This window comes from Propithecus coquereli, unplaced genomic scaffold (genome assembly GCF_000956105.1).
Source record: "Propithecus coquereli isolate 6110/MARCELLA unplaced genomic scaffold, Pcoq_1.0 Scaffold118, whole genome shotgun sequence".
Taxonomy (NCBI): domain Eukaryota; kingdom Metazoa; phylum Chordata; class Mammalia; order Primates; family Indriidae; genus Propithecus; species Propithecus coquereli.
Genome location: NW_012135858.1, coordinates 2,205,564 through 2,226,974, shown reverse-complemented (window position 1 = coordinate 2,226,974; position 21,411 = coordinate 2,205,564). Strand labels below are relative to the sequence as shown.

General features: G+C 37.8%; 1 protein-coding gene across 1 annotated transcript in view; it reads right to left on the bottom strand.

Moving 5' to 3' along the window:
* NEB (nebulin) overlaps positions 1-21,411 on the bottom strand; it is a 207,647-nt gene that overhangs the window by 83,697 nt on the left and 102,539 nt on the right. The window contains 7 exon segments of the mRNA XM_012659396.1: positions 3,706-3,810; positions 4,166-4,369; positions 15,908-16,219; positions 16,605-16,712; positions 16,855-16,959; positions 18,274-18,477; positions 19,990-20,301. Of these exon segments, the coding sequence (XP_012514850.1) occupies positions 3,706-3,810; positions 4,166-4,369; positions 15,908-16,219; positions 16,605-16,712; positions 16,855-16,959; positions 18,274-18,477; positions 19,990-20,301 (1,350 nt within the window).

Sequence of the window (21,411 nt, the reverse complement as noted above, 5' to 3'; positions counted from 1 at the left end):
ATTCCAGATTCAAATCTACCAACAGTGCCAAGGGCTCAAGTGGAATTAATATCATAGGGATGCAGTTTGAAGCCCCAAGACTTTAGAGCAGGTAAAGAAAAGAGAATGGGTGAAAATCATTCTATGCGCCATTGTCCTGGAATGTGAAATGCTGTCTGGCGACCAAAGGTCTGGGCTTGACAAGACTCCTTTCATTTTCATTTCAATCTCAGCCTTCATGTAGTTGTTCATGCTTTATGATCTCACACATAATGTAAAAGGGTTTAGCTTTGCTTTCCTGTGTTAGTATACTGGTAGCATTGAGATAAGTTCATATTTTTTAGAAAAGTTATAATTAAATAATTTCTTTAATCCAATAATTCCATTTATTTATTTATTTAATTCAATTCAGTTTTGTAATCTTCAGAATTGCAAATTTACGTTTGTGTTTGTTTTTTCCAATATGGCTTTTTAGATCTTCTTATATGATTGATGGTACACATTGTGTGGGAATGTTGGATCTTTTGAGGAACCACGATTGGATGTAACAGCTATTTATTTGTTTTTAAAGAGAAGTTAACTAAAGTGGCGACTGATTTACAGGCATTTCAAAAATGTCTTTAAATAAATGTTCATATTGTAAGGAATGCATTCTGTATTAACAATGGCAGAAAGACTCAGAAATAGTAATGATTTAAATATATAATTCAAAAACCGTACCAATCAGTAGGGGAGCTTCTACAGTACAGAAAGAAGTGAATTTTGATTATTGACAGTTTTACAGCTTTTGCATATCTGAAAAATGAGTGCTCAAATTTTGTGCTTATAAGCATTGACAAGTTTTGTATGAATTTTCATTCACATTCTTTTTTTTTTTTTGAGATAGGATCTTGCTCCATTCTCTGGGCTGGAATGCAGTGGCACCATCATAGCTGACTGCACCTTCAAATTCCTGGGCTTAAGCCATCCTCCTGGCTCAGCCTCCTGAGTAGCTGGGACTACCAGCACATGCCAGCACACCTGGCTAATTTTGTTTTTTTTTTTAAGAGATGGAGTCTTGCCATGTTGCCCAAACTAGTCATGAACTCATTCAAGTTTTTGTATGCATTTTAGTGGACTTATTTTAATTCTTGACTTGTTTTCTCTACAGAAGAAAAAGTATTCTCCATGTTTAAATGTGTTATACTGGAGAATATTTAATGCAGACATGTTATTATGTTATCTTTTTTTTTTTTTGGTTTTTAATCTATTTTATTACATATATTGTTACACTATTTTTCTTCTTCTTTTTTTTTCTAACATACCAATCTCTTTGCAGGGAATGTTACACTATTTTTTCTTTTTTTTTTATGGGCATAATGTCTAGCAATGGACTATTTTTTCCTTACATAATCAGTAAATTTTTGTTTATGTGCCCAAATATATTTTTTCTTTGAGCTAAAAAATAAAAACAAAAAAACAAAAAACCACAAAAAACCTAGGCCTGAGACCTAAACTAACTTCTTCACCTACTAACTTTGAGAACATGGGCAAATTCCTTAACATTTTTAAGTCTCAACTTTCCCATCTGATAAAAACATAATAACATTATCTTACCCGTGTAGTTAATGTGAGGATTAAATGAGTCAATTTAACATGAATTTGCTTTGTTACTCATATAAAATCACATACAAATATTCTGCAAAAGTTGTGCTTTCTAAATGATGGCAGCAGTTTTGAATAGTGGATTTTATCAAGATTATAGTGATATCGATACCATGTATAAAGAAAATGCACATTTTGGTTAGCAAACAGGATGTTTGATTTCTTCCAAAATGCAAACCATTCTCATTAATATCTAAGTGGCTAAAGTTAATAACTTTCCTTTTGCATAGTTTTGAATATTAGTCTTGCTGATATCATGATATCAATGGTGGGGTTCTAGTATTTTCAGCTAAGAAATTTATCATGCAAAAGAGAGTATATGAGACTTTTCAGAATTTTCCTGCTACTGATATCTATCGATTGAATTGGAAGAGGAATCTATGCTGCAATGAAGAACTGATTGCCTCTTGATTCAACCACAACAAGAATGCACTGCATCATGGCATTGATTCTGATCTAAAATAAAAAATGTATCAGTACCCTAAAACTCTATTTGCTTCCCAAACATTGGAAAAAATTAGTCCCCAAGTGGCTCATTACAGTAGAATTTATGAAGTTTGGCACATGGTGGGGAATCTTTGCTTGGAAGGCTCCTTCTCTCACAAAGATTTATTATTCTGAAAGGATGCAAAGTTCCAAACCTTGGTGAACTACACTCAGGTAGTATCCTTCTTCTAAGGTCACGTTTATTCCACATGCAAGGATCTCTGCGATCCAGGAAGGTGGTATCTTTCTTGAACTTTCTTGAATTGTGTAGCCAGTCACATAACTGAATTCTTTTGTATTCACTAGCAGATTCGTTTAGTGGATTCTCCTGCATTTTCCAGGCTTAAGATAATTTCTTCTGCAAATAATGGTAACTTTGCCTCTTTCTTTCCAACATTTATTTCTTATTCTTACTCTTATGTAATTACATGTGCATCAATGAGAAGCTTACTCACATAACCAAGTACTTCCAGCAAATGTTAAGTGATGATGGTGCTAGTGGGTGTCTTTGTTTTAATCCTCCTGACTTGAATAAGAAGCTTACTTACTGAGTTGGTCTTTGATTTGAAATTTATTTTTTAGTCGTGTCAAGAAAATATTCAGGGGGGCAAGGGCAACATACGTAACCTAAACATCTATACCCCCATAATATGCTGAAATAAAAAAAAAAAAGAAAATATTCATGTTCTTTTTTCACTAAGGTTTTATTTTTTAAAAATAAGAATGGGTATTGGATTTTGTCAATGCCTTTACGATTTAATAAAATGAGTGCACAGCTTTTCTCTTTTGTCCTATTACATTATTAGATTTCTGAATATAGACCCCTCTTGGCATTCCTGCATGAACTCCAATTTTTTGTATCATATCATTTGAACGTACCGCTGAATTTGATTTGTTAATATTTTATTTAAGATTTTCCCCATTATTAATGGTCTACAGCTTTTAATTTGTGAAACTATCTTTGACAAGTTTGGGTAATTATGCTGGTTTTCCTTTTTTTATTAGGCTCCATGGTAATTTGTTTATTTCTTCAGGTTTTGAAAGTATTCTCCTGTGAAACCACTGGGGGACGGACCATTTGCAAGAAGGAAGGAAAGTATTTAATGACCCTCTTGGAAAGTGTTTAATGACCCTCTTAATTTCTAGCTATGTGTTTTCTATTTTTTTTTTCTGGGGTCAATTTTGGTAATTTGTAATATTCTAGAAAATCCCGCATTGATTCAGGTTTTAAAATTAATTCACATATTTTTGCAAAGAATTCCCACAATTCTTTTGAGTTTATATGAATCTGTCATTAATTCTCCTTTCTTGTTTGTGTACCTCTTCATTACTTTTTCATCTTCTTTTGTCCTTATTCAAAAAGGACAAAGAGGGAGATTCTGTCATGTTGACGTTGGCTCTGCAGGAACTGGCCTTGCCCAGTGACTCAGCCAAGGATCTCCTTTCCTCACTCCTGTCAAGGGCTGATGGCAAGGGGTCTTCCCCATGTCACCCCCCAGTCAATCTTCTCTCCCTGGGCTGTGAAGAGTTCCATGGTCATGTTATAGCACCAGTGGGTAACTTTCCTGACAAAAGGGAGTCTGCTGTGGTACTTACGTTGCTCACATTAAGAGCGTTTGCTCTAGCAAGGTTAATTTCTGGAGTATCTGGCATTATGTGGACTGAAGTTTTATCCTTGTCCCAAACTTCTCTGTACTTTGGCTATAGAAAGAAACAATAGAAACAAAATTACTTTGCAATTTGTACTTTTGCTAGTTTCAGTGCAGAACTTTGAACTTTGTTTTTGGATCTAATCCAAAATCTTTTCATATTAGGGCAAAGATTTCTGGAATCTCATCACACAAGTTACTGAAATTTGATATGAAATCTGTATTAATGCCATTTATCAATACTTTGTGTTTTTGTTTAAAATTAATAAGCAAAACCAAAACAATGCTCTCAACATAACTTAATAAAATTTTTATCAAATTGTTATTATCCTAGAAATAGATCAAGATAATTATTTATCTTATATTGATAGCACTAATTCAATTTTAATAGGAAAACACTGACTTACAATACTAATATTTTCAGCATTTGATTTAGCAAGGACAACTTCAGGTGTGTCAACGATGCTTGAGTACTTGAGATTCACGACGGGTGTCCGATAGACATTGTCACTTAGGATGTGCTGGGCATTTTTGACTCTCAATACTTCAGGAGACCCTTCAGGCATCCAGCCGATGCCACGCAACCACTCCAAGTCAGCCTTGTAGATGGCCTGACAAAGAAAACAAGGTTAAATAGCAACAAGATTTGGTTTTTCTTGTTTTTTTATGTGGGGGAGGATAAAATAAGGAAGTAGATTTTATGTTATATTTTATCTTCCACAAACAGTAACTAAGACAGAGCACTGGTCTGACAAACATAATTCCGCATACACACAACAGTGTGTTGCCTTGCTTTGTTTTCTGCAGCAGGAGGTCTGAGTTGGGGTGCCTAAGTCCACTCTAAAAGGCAGGATGATGCGGAAGCAGGTCTCCATTTGGGGCTATGCATGGAAGATTTTTATTTTTATTTTTATTTTATTAGAGACAGAGTCTCTCTCTGTCACTTAGGCTGGAGTGTAGTGGCATGATCATAGCTCACTGCAGCCTCCAATCCTGGGCTCAAGTGATCCCCTTGCCTCAGCCTCCCGAGTAGCTGGGACTACAGGCATGTGCCACCATGTCCAGCTAAGTTTTAAATTTTTTGTAGCGATGGAAGTCTCTCTATATTGCCCAGGCTGGTCTTGAACTCATGGGCTCAAGTGATCTTCCTGCCTCGGCCTCCCAAAGTGCTGGGATTATAGGTATGTGTGGCCAAGCCCAGCCTGATTTTTGAATAATATGTAGGCAGTCATCACACTAGCCAATGTGGATTTTAAAGGAACAATAATGGGCTCTCCAGTAATTTCTCTACACAGCAGCCAGAATGATCTTTTCAAAATTCCTAATTCAAATCTGATATCACAGCATTCCCCCATCCTATGGCTTCCTGTTTGTCTTAGGGTGAAGGTGCGAATCTGTTTCGGTTTGGGGTTTGCACCTGCCCCCTTTGCATATGTTGCTCTTCTGGCAGGAATGCCTCCATGTCCTTCTCATGGAGCCAACTCCCACTCTCCCCTCGTACCCTGAGAAACCAGCACTTTCTCAGAGGAGCTTTACCGACCTCTCTTCATAGCAACACAGATCACTGTTTCTCAGCCAGCTCATTTTTTAATGATAGTCTTTGATTAACATCTATTTCTTTCTTATCAATGTGAACTCCCTAAAGTCAGGAGCTATTTCTTGTTTTTTCTTCTTCTTTATTCACCATTGCATGATTAGTGCTTAGCACAATGCCTGGCACATGGTGTGTTTAATAAGCATTCTTAAAAGGATGATTAAGAATTCAATCACTAGTTCCACAATTTTGGTCTCAGTTGAGTTTTTAAGACAGTACCTCTCTTTAAATCAGGATTTGCGTGCTCTTAGTTATCTAAACCTGTTTCCTCAAATATAGATAAGTGGATAAGCAGATAAAATTGCTCTGTCTTAAACACCAGTGTGCTGGTTAATTTAATTTGATTTTTTATTTTTAATATTTAGAAATGGGGTCTTGCTATGTTGCCCAGGCTGGACTTGAACTTCTGGACTCAAGTGGTCTTCCCACCTCAGCCTCTTGAGTAGCTGGGACAACAGGTGTTTGACAGGGCTTACCAGATAGCTGGTAAATCATTATTTCTGGGCTATGTCAGTGAGGGTGTTTCTGGAAGAAATTGGCCTTTTGGGACTTATACCAGGTTCTCAGGTCTTGGACTGAGAATTACACCATTGTCCCCCTGGTTCTCAGGCCGTGGGACTTGGACTGAGCCACACTACAGGCCCTGGGTCCCCAGCTTGCTGATGGATTAACATGGGACTTCTCAGCTTCCATAATTGCATAAGTCAATTCCTGTAATAAATCTCCTCTCATAAATCTATGTTTACATCTATACATATATTCTATTGGTTCTGTTTCTCTGGAAAACCCTGAATAATATAACCAGCTATTCCTTTTATAAAAAGCCATTCTGTTGCTCAGAAAAATGGTATTTTAATAGCTAGTTAATAGGATACAAATGTCAGACTGAAAGTGTAGTAAGAAGAGTGAAAAATGTTGGGAAAATTCTACTTTAATGAAGAATGACATTTTATGTTTTAATGTTTAAAGAACGATTTAAAATTCAAAAGAAGGGATTCTCAATAAAAATTACCACAGATTCTAAAGCTTCCCTTCCTCATTCTTTAAGAACTTGATTTATATGCATATCTCAGTGCACTAATGTGGTTCAGATTAATGAAGAGACTATATTTGTCTAGAACTGTCTTGTATCTACCATTTGGCAATTCATTTCAAGTGATGAGCATTTTTCCTGTATGAACTCATTCATTATAAGAAAATATCTCTTGAAGGGAAGCAAAGGGAAGCTTCTTAAGGGAAGCAAGTTCACATAATTTTAAGAAGTTACCCATTCTCTACAAGAAATAAATAACCTTTGGAATCCATCATTTCTAAAATATTGAATGGGCAGAAAATGTGAGTAAATCTAAAACTGCCTTAGGTAAATTAATGAGACACTGTACTGTGAAGAACACCAAGTTAAAGGAAACGTGGTTTAGAGCTGTGGTCCCCAACCCCCGGGCTGTGGACCAGTACTGGGCTGGAACTGGGCTGCACAGCGGGAGGTGAGCTGCAGGTGGCGAGCTAGCGAAGCTTCATCTGTGTTTACAGCTGCTCCCCACGGCTCACATGGTCACCTGAGCTCTGCCTCCTGTCAGATCAGCAGCGAAATTAGATCCTGCATTATAGTGAGTTGTACAATTATTTCATTATGTATTACAATGTAATAATAGAAATAAAGTGCACAATAAATGTAATGTGCTTGAATCATCTTGAAACCAACCTCCCCTACCTCCTCCCCTGCCCCCGTCTTTAGAAAATTGTCTTTCATGAAACTGGTCCCTGGTGCCAGAAAGGTTAGGGACTGTTGGTTTCAAGCATGCTCTTAACTTTTGAAATTGATTTCTTTTGTTTTTTGTTTGTTTGTTTGTTTTTTTGAGACAGGGTCTTGCTCTGTCACTCAGGCTGGAGTGCAGTGGTGTGAGTATAGCTCACCCAGCCACAAACTCCAGGGCTCTAGTGATCCTCCTGCCTTTGCCTCCTGACTAGCTAAGACTATAGGTGCGCATGACCATGCCAGGCTTGAAATTAATTTTAGGGAAGATGATGCTGTCCTACTTTAATACCTAGTTGAAGGACCATGGGCATTCTTATGTTTAAGAAACTACAAACACTGAACACATTAACAAATCTAAAGAAAAATTCTGATAGCATCTTACCAATGAAAATGAAAACCTTCTGAATAAACTTGGTACTAAGGTATGCAATTAATAAATTTGATAAAATACTAAAAGTGAAGTGCCTGTGTAGAGGGAGTTGTGTTTCCCAGAGCACTGGAAGGAGTCATCAGGCAAAACTATGGAAGGCTTGCTTCCTGGGGAACACACTTACGTTGCTCTGCAGGTCATAGGCTTTCCGGGCTTGGATTATATCATTCTGCTCGGGGAAGCAAGACCACTGGTGCAAGTACTGGCGATAGTCCACATTGCTTGCTATGGCCTGGCCTTCTTTGGCAGCGTTGATGGACACCATGTCCACTGGGATGGTGATCTTGGCCTTGTTATCGTTGTAGACCTTTTTGTACAGCCTGTCATTCTGCATCTTCAACACGTTTGCAGCCCAAACCAGTTTAGGGTCTTCCTTGGCAGTGCGACATCCAATGTAATGGCCTTTCTGTTTCTCATAAGTAGTTTTGTACAGATACTGGTAGATGTGCAAAGAAAAAAGAAGAGTAGTCTTTGCAAACTCACTTTTTCCAGAGAGCCTACTCAAAATCATTCCATCTCCCCTAGATTACCTTTTGTGGGGATATTGTTTTTCTTTAAATTCATACTGTAAGTTTTGCTATATTGGGTTGTCTTCTGTGTCTACGTGCATAAAAATATTGTGAGCCCCCCTGAGGCAAGAACTGCACTTCTGAATTATCTCCCCATATAACCTTGTCCTATGTTTCCTGAACTTCAGTTATTGTTTGCCACCTTCAGATGTTTTGCTACAAACAAGTACCACCTGTACTTCATATTACTTTACATTAAGTTAATTCTTTCTTTAAATAAATTTGTTTTTAACTTGTAAACTTATTTTAAAATTTTATTTAAAAATGTACAACCCTATCTAAATGGAGAAATGTTTTTCTAGCACACATTTAAACAACCACATAACTATTTTAAAAATACTTGTCCATGTACTGCATACAATTATCACAGGAACTACCAGTAACATGCATGCCACACTTTGAGTCACAACAGAATTCTTTGTACTGAAAGAATTAAACCTCTATAAGTGCTCGTAAATTAACTGATGTTGGGAAGATATTGAAATGAAATTCAAAATCTGTGCTTGAACATAAGAATTACAGAACCAAGCACAGATGCCAGAGGATTCTCAAATTGTTGTAAGAGTTATACTTGAACTTGGGATTTTAAAACATAATAACAATGACCTGCATTCTATTTAAATATAATTCCTGGAGAATTAAGTTATCCTCCCTGTGTGTCTACTAGTTAGTGTTTGTGAAGGCTGGGCAAGGAGGAGCTCTTACGTCACTGGCAATGTCCCTGGAAGCCTTGGCATGCTGGATTCCAATGGCATCTGCTCGCAGGTCATAACCGGTCATCTTGACGTCTTCCCAAGCTTGCTGATAGTGTTTCTGCAAGTGGAGAGTGCAATGCCACAGTCATTCTGAAGAGGGAGCTACTTAGCATTACTGTTGTGTTCAAAAACAGATATTAGCAGTTACACTAACATTAGTCTCTCCTTAAGATTTATAAAATAAGCAGGTTTCATAATACTTGAGTTCCAGGAGATTTTTAATGACATTTAGTAAAGCTCTCTGCCAATAATTTCTTTTTGAAGAAGGACATTTAGGAGATAGTAAATCATGTAAAAATCAGAAAAAAATATATATTGTTTGGCTTCTCATAGGAAAAAGCAATGACGGCCCACTAAAAAAGAGACATAAATATTATTTATATATGTATCTGTAAGTATTAGGTCACGTTTTTGGAGAAACCATTGCATTTTTCCTTCCAACAAAGACAGAGACACATGTCTCTGTACTATAAACACACACAGAGACCTACATAGCTACTTATCATTAGCTTAAAGACTAGAAATAAAAGGAATGGTAAGAAAATGCCTTTTGCCAAACTCTCTTTGGAGTGTATCAGTAAAAGGGCTGGTTAGGCAGAGAGCACTTTGACAGAGCAATGCACGTGTCGTGTCTCACATTGCTGATCTGTACGGCGTTGATCTTGGACTGCAGCATCAGCGGCGTGTCAGCCGGGATGTTCACATTTGCCTTCTCTCTCTCCCAGGCATCCCGATACAATGGCTGGTGAAAATGAAAACCGATGGGGTGGCTGATTTGTAAATACCACGTGAGCAAAATTATGAAGTCATAAAGTACCCTTGAATACATTTATAATGAATAAAATCATAAGTAAATGTTATAGTAAATTAAAAAGAATAAAATTATAAGTAAAATTAAACAAATAAAGTAAAATGAAAAGTTCTCTTTGGGGATTCTCTGATGAAAGTGTAAAGATCACATTTTGTCTTCATTTGCATTTTTATTTAAAAGGCGCCAATAGTGACTTCAACGAGAATACATTCATGTGTGATACAGTATACATTTTAAATGAGTCAGAAATATGGAAGTGAAATTATTCTTTTCCATTTATTCACATCTAATTATCTGACAAGTCAGTCCACATTGCAGATAACTGTGATAAATCCCCATTGCTAATCAGAACCTGATTTTTTTGGCCCAGAGAACTGTCATAATGTCTAATATTGGGGTTGTCCCCGGACTTCTCAACCTATTTCATGATTGAATGGTAATAAAAAGGTGGCAATTTTGTGACTATAGTATTCAGTGATGGGCCTGTATGACAAGCTGGATTTCAAAATGTGATCAAAGTGTGTATCAGGGTTTGTAGAACTTGAAGGTGCCCACCACATGTGTACTGAGCAAAGACTTATCAAAGCAAATAAAATACAGAGACTGCTGATTGACTGATTATATGAAGATCTATCTGGGTACATGTGTGTTCAACATCCTAATGCTGACATTAGCAGTTTAAAGTTCACAGTTAGAAGTCTTCCAACTTCTTCAATTTGTCTGAAAGCATCACCAACCCAGCTTACCTCACTGATCTGTACAGCATTGATCTTTGCCTGGATTACTTCTGGAGTGTCCACAATGCTGGTGAATTTGAGGGCCTCTGGCCTTGTCCGATACAACCTTTCATTCAAGAGATTCTGGGCATTCTTCACTCTCATCACTTCCACAGAACCCTCTGGCAACCATCCGATACCCTTCATCCATTCCAGGTCTGCTTTGTACAGGTTCTACACGAAGCAGAGGAACACAAGGGCAGAAGAGTCAAATTAGTTCCCAAGAGTGGGATGCTTGCAAACACACGCCATCTCTATTTAAATCAGTGGGGGCCAATGTCATGACACTCAAGGACCAACATTAAATGCTAATACTTGGGTGTAATGTCTCTGGCACTCATCTCTGGCAGAAGTTCATAGCATCCTGCAGGAATTGGAACAAGGCTCACAAGTGACACTTGGTGGAATGACAGACAACAATGGCACACGATTTTGTTTTTATACTACGTTGAGTTTCTACGCGCACCCCTTGAAGTCTGCCATTAATATATGCCACTGAGAATAACATCTGTAGGATTTCAGGAGGAAAAGAGCCTTAGATGTATGCATAATGAGAAAAAAATAAATACCTATATCTATATCCACCCTCCCCACCCCCACATCAGGTAAACGTGAAATCCAACATTTCCTTATGCTTACATCTATTCCTGAAATTTAGACACCTGATCCTGCAAAGGTAATGGATCAGAACAGCTGCAACTGAAATTTTCTACCTACTTACATAGAATAAGAGACTGATTTTCATCTTGGTGAATAAGGTCTTGCTACTATAAGAAGGAATCCTCTATAAGATAGAAAATGTTTGGAAAAAACTCTACTACCATGAATTGTACAGAATATGTTAGGTTCTGTTAATATCATCATTTAAACCGTGTCTCTGGGGAATGCAGTGTGACTAAACACACAAACACAATTCCCTAGAGGCTGATGACAACATACGCACATCGCTCTGCAGGTCGTAGGCTTTCTTGGCCTGGATCACATCGTTCTGATCTGGCAGACATATCCACTGGTGCAGGTAATTGCGATAATCAATGTCGCTAACCAGGACCTGGCATTTCTTGGCTTGAACAATTGACATCATGTCCAATGGCGTGTTGTAAATTCCTTTAGACTTCTCATAAGCTTTCTTGTATTCCCTGTCACTCTGGATTTTGGCAGCATGTATAGACCATACCAACTTGGGGTCATCTTGTAGGCTGCGGAAACCCACGTGGTGGCCCAGTTGTTTACGGTAACCTTCTTTGTATTTGTACTGAAGTTGTGAAAAATCAGATTAAAAAAGACGTATGAAAATAATGCATTGAGAGGATTTTTCTTCAAATGATTTCGGAATATTTTCTTTGCCTAAATGTAAATTGACTCAACATTGGCAGTCATACATTTCGGTTCACTTTAAAGAAATTAAATAGGACCTTTTTAGGTAGCTTCATAGAGGACATGAGTGAATCAGGAGGGAAATAGTATAGTGAACAAGAGTAATAAAAATGTAGCTAATATTTATGGAGCGATCACTATATGCCAGACACTACTGTGAGTGCTTCAAGTGTGTTAGGTTGATCCATATGAAACCACTGAGTTTTTCAGTCAAAAATCATTGAATAGCAGCTATTATAATTGAGTTGATCCTCACAATTCTTTATGAGGTAGATACTATTATTATTGTATCTTTCAGATGGGGAAAATTGGGCACGGTGAGGGTAACTGCCACCACCAAGGTTCCCTGGCAAGTGCAGCATTGGGTCAAATGTTCTCCCAGGAGTCCTGGAGGTACCGCAGGTACAGGAGAGGTCGTATGTGTGGTTTTGGAGACAGAAAGATGCATGTTACAGAGATGGAAAGCAAGCTTGGTGGCTTGAATCAGAAAATGACAACAAAAATGTCTGTGGACAAGAGTTTCCATCTGATGAGGGTCTTAGGACTAGAGTAAGACGGTTTCTTTTTCTTTCCTATGTTTGGACAACACAGGCAAGTTTGGACAAAAGGGAGAGAGAGAAAACTGGGAATAAGGCAGATTCTGTGGACCAGCTGTGATTACTAAAGGTAAAAATAAGGAACAAGAAGGAGGAAACAGTTGGATACATGAGATAAAAAACAGAGAAGACCCAGAGAAAGAGAACAAAGTGGCTTAAAGATGTGGAGCTTTTTGAAGGCATGAGATGGAGCTGTATACAAAAAAGAAAAAGATTTGCAGTTGGGGTTTGGGGTGGGCTTGGCAAGATAATTATTTTGACTGTAAGTTTTAAAATCAGAGTTAAGTAAACTCAAAGGTCACTAAGAGTATTCTATACAAGCCTCCATTATAAAATTTTGGATATAAAATGTGATTTCAGTCTTAAGTCTTATATGAAACTATCATCTGTGATTTTTATTTATGGAGAATGTCAGAAATATTTGAGGGATAAAATGACATTGTATTGGCTCCTGAACTTTCCCCAAGAATTTCATATAGACTCTTCATGATATTTTGTTTCTACTTAGAAACAGCATCAAAGTTAGTTATACATATACCTCACCTATGCTATGCTTAATGTTTTCCAACCCATTTTAATATTTTTAAATAGAGAAAGCCTTTAGCAGAAGATGAAACGCAATTGTTTGCATGGATTTAAAAAACTCAAAATTCTTGAAAAATAGTCTGTCTATTTGTTCTATAGTGGAGAAATACTGCAAGAAAATAGAAGGAAGTGTACCTCACTGGCAATGTCTCTGGAGGCTTTGGCTTGCTTGATTTCAATGGCATCTGCTCTTATGTCATAGCCTTTCTGCTTGGCCTCATTCCAGTCTTTTTGGTAGAGTTTCTATTGAGGGAAAATAGAGGTTTGTTTACAAGAATGGAAAAATAAATGATTACATTCAAAGGCATCATAATACAAATCATAAGGCATAATGAAATGTAGACAACAAGAAAAAAACATTCATTCCTGAGTTCTTTTGGTTATTGACTATTTACTTTGGTCGTTTACTATGTACTTTGTGAAGAACAGAATACTTCTGATTAAAAATTTAAAGCTAAACATCTAACTCTATCAATGTTTGAATATTTGCATTCATTACTATATGGTATGCCTTTGAAAATATCCCACTACACAGTACATGAAAACTAAGAAGTCAATGGAGAAGCTAGAAAACCTTCATCAGGGTTCCAGAGAAGACCTGAAAAGATTTCTTTCCTAATTCCGGCCTTTGACTTTTTGGACGTTTCTGCTAAACGTATGTGACATAGATATCTTAGATATCTTGCTATTTGGATGAAATTGAAAGTTGTCTTCTGGCTTTCTTATGGCCTTGAAAAGTCAAACAAGAAAGTCCTGGATCAATCAGAAGACCCAAGAAGCCAACAGAGACTGTTCAGAGTGAAGAAAGACGCCAACGGGATTCAGGTATCCCAACACCTGCAACCCAGGCACCCAGCCACGGGTCCAAGTGGATGTCTAAAAGGGAGCATTTCCATTCCTGTTGCATTAGGAATGGTGGCTGAAGAGAAAATGTCTAGCACCCAAAGCTGCAAATGTCCTAAGGTAGGTAATTTGTCATTATAGCACCCTCCCCACACTGACAGATACTGCCCCAGACTTAAGCCTCTTACATTGCTGATTTGCATGGCATTGATTTGGGCCTGCAGCATGGTCGGGGTATCCGAAGGAATGGTGATGTTGACTTTATCTTTATTCCAGGCGTCTTGATACAGTTTCTGTGGAAAAAAGGGAAATAGAAAATAGATATCTGAAACATTAAGTCTTAGCGATTATTCAATCTGGAAAAATGTTTTTGTGTATGTTTATAATGGTTAATGTTATGTGTCAACTTGGCTAGGGCACAGCACCCAGATATTTTGTCAAACAGCATTACAGATGTTTCTGTGAGGTTATTTTTCAGATGAGATTAACATTTATATCAGTAGACTTTGAGTAAAGCAGACGATCCTCCTTAATGGGGGTGGGCCTCATCCAATCAGTCGAAGGCCTCCTGAGCAGGGAGGAATTCTGCCAGCAGACTGTCTTTGGGCTTAAAGTGCAACTCTTCCACGGGTCTCTAGCCTGCTGGCCTGCCCTGCAGACTTTGGACTTGCCAGCTTGCACAGTCTCATGAGCCAATTCCTTAAACTCTCTCTCTACTCTCACTCTCTCTATATATACACATACACATATACATATACACATATCCTATTGGTTCTGTTTCTCTAGAGAACACAGACTAATACAATGTTATACTATTTATTATGTAGCATTATGCTACATGTCAGTACTTAATAGGAGTTAAATAAATATTTGTTATCCTGTTATCCCAAATTGCCATGAAGTGACATTTTTCACTGTAGTGCTTCAAAGTGTGTATGTGTGGTAGGGGAAAGGCATGTTGGCATTTGTCAGAGTTCTACTTCGTGCATGCCTTCACCAAACTACTCAAGAGATTCTTAGCGTTGCTCCTATTACCAAAATTCTTGGAAGAGGAACAGTCTACTGGCTCAGTTTGGGTGGCATCATCTGAAAACAGAAGCCAGAACAAAAAAACTTGGTAGTCAGACAGTTCTTACCTCACTTATTTGCAGAGAATTGGTTTTTGCCAGGACAACTTCTGGGGTGTCAACGATGCTAGTGAATGACAAAGCTTCCGGTCGCGTTCTATAGAGTCTTTCATTCACGAGGTCTTGTGCGACCTTCACTCTGTTCATTTCCACGGAGCCTTCCGGCATCCAGCCAATGCCACGCAGCCACTCCAGGTCTGCTTTGTACACACTCTACAAAGGTCAGACGAAAATGTCATTCCAAATGTTAAACACACCGCCTCTCAGTTGAAAAAGAAAATATACGGGGTGGAGGGGATGATAAACATAGGAGATGGCTCTTCCAAAAAAGTAAGACCTGAGATCTTAACATGATTCAAAGTTTTTAATATTGATGACAGAAGTTATTTGTAAAAGCATAATTATTTATACTAGTCATGAATAATAATAAATAGCAACAATGCTGAATTCCATGATATAATTAACAGATATTTCAAAAAACGAAATAATTGAAAAATTTTAAAAGGGAAATTTTGTTGAATCTCATTCGATTTTAATCTTGTAATAACTGACCCAAGGATACACTGTTTAGTGTTTTGGATCTAGCATAATAGCAGCAACTATTTTAAAAATATTCAGATGATTTATATTTGTCTGAAATATATTTTCATTGCCAGACATTACAAATGACATGAAGAAAATAATTTGGAATCTGGATCAGAGAATAAAGGACATGATCTCAGTGTGGGGCTCTTCATCTCTATTTTTCGCTTCCTATGACATAGCTCTTGAAGAAGGGTTTTGTATAAAACAACGTGAATGGTGCTTCCTGCCCCTTTCCCCTGGTGTGTGTGGTGCATAATTTATGGGTCTGTCCACACAGGCACTGATCGGACAATTAACAAATCTGCATCCTCCCATTCTCTCTTTCCCAAAGTTCACATTACGTACATCACTCTGCAGTTCATAGGCCTTCTTTGCTTGGATAATGTCGTTTTGATCAGGTAAGCATGTCCAGTAATGCAGATAATTGCGATAATCGATGTCACTGACCAGAGTCTGACATTTCTTGGCCAGCAAGATGCCTAACATGTCCACTGGGCTAGAGAACTTGGTCTTCCACTTCTGGAATTCCTTTTTGTACTCCCTGTCACTGTGAATCTTCCCTGCATGTATAGCACACATAATCTTCGGATCATCTTCAATGCTCTGGGCTCCAATGTGGTGGCCTTTCTGTTTCTCATATGCTTCCTTGTATTTGTACTAAAATGACAGAAATACAGGTTTAGAAGCAGTTTTAGAACCATAATCATGCTGACAATTACAGATAGTATGAAATGGACAAAAATTCCATATTACAAACATTTTGGCATCTCTGAACTATTTAAAACTACATTTTACACCATCATAAAAATAACCGCAGTATAATCATATATCTTCACTGGTGGAAATTTGCCCTGCAGCAATTCTAACTACAACTCCAAAATGTATTTTTCTTCCCTGTAACAACAAAGGGAAAGGTCTTGGAAGGTAGGAAGTGGTGCTGGTGGAATACATGTGGAAGCAATTGCAAAGTGTGGTTCACCAAGCACAGTGCGGGTTGTTCAGTATTGTGGAGACCAAGGGGAATTAGAAGGAAGGTACTCACATCACTGGCGATGTCCCTGGAGGCCTTGGCGCTTTTGATGGAAATAGCATCTGCTCTCAGATCATAGTCCTTCATCTTTGATTCATCCCATCCCTTGGTGTAAAGTTTCTAGGCAGAGGATAATATACGATGGAAAATCAAAGTGTTTTTAGGAGGTTAATTGGCCAATTCCAGAACGGAAATTGTTAAGGGGGAAAAGCATTTTAATTACTCCTAGAAATGTTAAAACAACAACCAGGAAATCTCTCACCTGGCTGATATTGGCAGAATTGCTCTTGGCCAGCAAGATTTCTGGGGTATCCGGCATCACGTGGATGGAGGTTTTATCAGAATCCCAAGCTTCTGTGTATAAATGCTATGATGAAAGGGAGTGAAAGACCTTTAGTTAAAGCCAATAATGTTATTGTTATTATCAAATTAAACTCACATTTAACCCTAAAATCGATCTTTTTAAAGCAACTGGAAGGTGAGGAAAGCAAAAGTGTAGTGGGGAGAGTATAACATGGCAATATTTAAACAGCTGTACAATGGTTTCCTAACTAACATGAATCAATAATTGATTTCAATTATTAATTCTTTTCATCCAGTGAATCACAAGCTTACTCACAGGACCCCCAAGGATGGAGCTTGATTGTAGAACTATGATACGGTAGCAATTCCCAGACTTCAGAGTCAATCTCACGTTCAAACCCAACTCTATTATTTCTGAGCTGTGTGATCTTGAGAAAGATACATAACTCCTCACATTCCTCACTTCTAAAAGGGGCATAATCGCATCTTTTCGATTGAGTATTTTTGGAAGATTAACCATAACGTTTGTAAAATGCCTGAGCCAAAGTAGGTACTCAACAATTTTTATGGTGTTTCCTATTGTTATTATCATTGTGGTTACTGATGATGGATGAGGTGTAAAAGAGTTTCTGGAACTTTATACCCCAAACTCTGGACTTTTCTTTCTGTGACCCAATTTCATATTCTGCACTGAACACTAAATCCTACCACCCAAATGATTAGAAGACATCTAGACAGGTGTGAGAGAATTCAGGTAAGTTCAAGTCAATCTAAAATATGCATATTAAGGGCCTACTCATTGGATAAAGAGTAACAGACTGACAGAACTCCAGAGGAAAGAAATGATCACCTATCTTGTGTAATAAAATTGAAAGCAGCAATGGTAGCTTGCTTTCAAAATTGGACTTCCACATCCTAAGGTGGAAGGGCAAACCAAGCAACCAATGTGAGTGTGTACTGGCCCTGCTATAAAACACGATGTGCTTGCCAGCCTTTAGAATGAAATGTAAATGGCTTATATTCCTACCAGATGGACAAAGACACACCAATGGCCTGAGTCTGCTCTGCCTAGGAGAGTGTGCATGGAAAGGTAAAGCATTCGTGATGTCTCCAGGTCACTGCTAGGAAGGATGAATGCATTATTCCAGAGAAATCATCCCAGGCTATGCTTCCACATACACACAGAGAATTAGGGGGTGTGGTGTTGAGAAGAGCATACAGAGACAACTAGAACCAGGCAGAAGCTCTGTTGAAGGCCTGCATGAGAACAGGCCCATCACACCTCCTCTCTCAGGGGACCCCTCAGAAAATTTCCTACTTTGTGAACCAAGTCTGTGGATGGTATGACTCTGGCAACAGGAAACAGCTGGAGACTCACCTTGCTCATAGTCAGGGCATTATTCTTTGCCAGAACAATTTCTGGGGTGTCTGTAATGCATGTGAATTTCAGCTGGTCTGCAGGCTGGCGGTACTTCCTGTCGCTCAGGATTTCTCCAGCTCTCTTCACCTTCTCAACCTCTATGGAGCCAATGGGAACCCATCCAATGCCTCTCAGCCACTCAAGGTCAGCCTTGTAAATAGCCTGAAAATGAAATAATGTCAAATATTTAGAGACATCACCTAGAGCCTGGTGCCTGATCTTGATTTAACATATACAGATACTGTACACTTCTGAATCTTATTCATGTAAATTTCTGAGACGACCCACAGGATTGCTTTCCTTTGGTTTAGAATGACTAGTTAAATGCCTTGTCCTGAAGGTAGCCAATACTTACTGTTTTAAAGATCCATAAAATCTCTTTAGTAATATCCAATTTCAGTGATACAAAGCCCCCTTAAGGAAATTACTGCCTGCCTCCTGAAACAAAGTGTTTATTCTCTGATTTGATCACCTGTACATCCTTTTATGGAAATAACACTGTGTTAGAATACGGTTGGTTCCTATCTTATTGGGCAGTGGCCTTCACAGCCAGTTGTGTGATATAAAGAAGGAAAGAACACTACTGGTTGACCACATGGTGCATTAAGGTGTTTTCTGGGGACAACAAAAATGGCATCTTTTTTTGTATGACTCTATGTACATGCTTCTAAGTCAAAGAGCATTTGTCTTTTTCCTCTTATTTATCTTACCCTCAGTCCTCTTCCTTGTCTTAGAATTCAAGTAAAAAGATACATTTTTTTCTTCTTTGAATTTAAATAATTAGTTGAAGAAGAATTTTTCTCATAAGGAAGGGTAACAATTCTTTTTATTTTTATGGCTTTTTTGGGAAACTCTTTTTTTTTACTATGCCACTACTTTTATCATTCTTCCAAAAGTTTACTATTTAGCTAGAGCTTGATCAAAAGAAGAAGCTGTAATAGCAATGAGGTAGTATTTGAGTTTCCAAAGGACAAGCTACTGGCCAAAACAAAAGTGCCTAACATTTCTAGGGAGCTATGGTTTTTAGTTGCTCAGAAAAATTGTCTCAATATGTATAATTCATTCTTAAACTTCCATTCACAAGTTACAATAGATACTTCCTATGAGTTAAGCAGATGCAAAAATCATAAAGCAATTGACTCATTTGGAAAATTGGTTTGCTTTAAACCAGGATTTCTTGACCTGGCATGAGAGAACTTGGATAGAAAAAATATATTTAATAACATCCTTATTTTCATTAACCTCTAACTGAAATATAGCGTTTCATTTCATTATAAGTATATGCAATGAATTATAGTAGTATTGACACAACATGTGACTTTGTGAGCAATAGAAATTACAAATATTTTTATATCCTATTACAGTTGTTGCAGACATTTTAAACTATGTTTATCACTTCTTTGAATTAGTTATTACTCTCATTGCTAGAACCTTTTATTTAAAGTGCTAATAAAAAGCATAGATGTTACTACATAACAGATTTTTAATTTTCATAACAATACTTCAATATGATTGGTTTTTTTGCAAGTAAATATATGTTTTATTTTATGCATTTCATAACATTATCCTAACATGGTGTCTGTAGGTTACACCAGACTGTAGGTCGCACAAAATTCCATGGCACAAGGAAGAACCCTTTTACATACATGGCTGAAGAATATCAGACCAACTCACATCACTCTGCAGGTCATAGGCCTTGCGAGCCTGAATGACGTCGTTCTGATCAGGCAGGCAGATCCACTCGTGCAGGGGATGCTTGTAGTCTACGTCGCTTACGAGGATCTGACACTTCTTGGCCTGCACCACCCCCAGCATGTCCACTGGGCTGCTGAATTTGGTCTTCCACTTCTCAAAGTCTTTTTTATACTCCCTGTCACTCTGTATCTTGGCCGCATGGATGGACCACAACATCTTGGGATCGTCCTGTATGGTCCGAGCCCCAATGTGGTGGCCAAGCTGTTTGCGGTAGCCTTCCTTGTACTTGTACTGAAAAAAGAAAAAGAGTCTAATGATGAGAATGTCTTATATATATCACATTTCATAGATTCACACCCATTTTTTATTTTTATTTTCCCCATTACTATTATGAGGGAGAAAGGTGAATATCATCAAGCACATTTTATAAAATAGGAACCTGAACTCTTAGAGGGGTTAAGGGATCTGTCCAAGGTCACATTGCAAGTAGGCGGCAGGGCTGAGCCTGGAAGGGAGCTTTTCTCATTCCGAATATTTTTCCTCCTCTCTACATTATACTACTTAGTTTATATTAGATTCCTTAACAAGTAAAGGTAAAATGTTTTGTATACTCTCGTAGAGCATCTACTTAAAGACAGTTATTTTTTCTCAAAATGCTTGATATTAAGAATATTTTAGAATACTCCTTTGTTATCAGAATTTATAATAAATTCCCTGGTCAAGGATGTGATAGCATTTGTGTGTCACCAGGAAATGGCTTCCTTATTAGCTTGTCAGTGTCACTGAGCTTTCACTATGAGTGAATCTATCTACTTCTAAAATTCAAGAATAACACATTATGGTCTGTTTTACCATGAGATGATCATGGTGTGGACTTCTACAGCTTAATAGTAAGAAAAAGTTTTGATAATAGAAGGAATGAAGCATAAGTCCAAGGCGCCGGGCCCTTCCAGGAGAAGGAAAGTGTGGATTTGGGTACTAAAGAGGCTTGGTACAGAATGAAGGCAAGGGGCACCCTCAGGAGGTATTTCTCATGTGAAGAATAAGAGGAGACAGAAGAGCAAGTGGGTGATCAGAAAAGCTTTGCCAACTGCGCAATCTGTTTTTGCGTCCGGTTAGGGGCATCTTAGCAGGACAGCCTCACTGATAGTTATCACACAAAGGATGAAACAAAACTCTAAAACATATCCATCATCTAGTCTTCTTTTAATGCCAGAGTAAATGGATAGAAGTAGTAGGAAAGAGTTCACATTTTTATTGGCTGATTTCACTTAGCATTAATCTCTTTAATTTCACAAACATCCTAGGTCAACTGATGCTCAATTTCTGAGGCTCAAAAATATAAACCCATTTTTAGTGTCCATAAAACACTTAAAAAATAATATGCCTCTGTCTTTGATT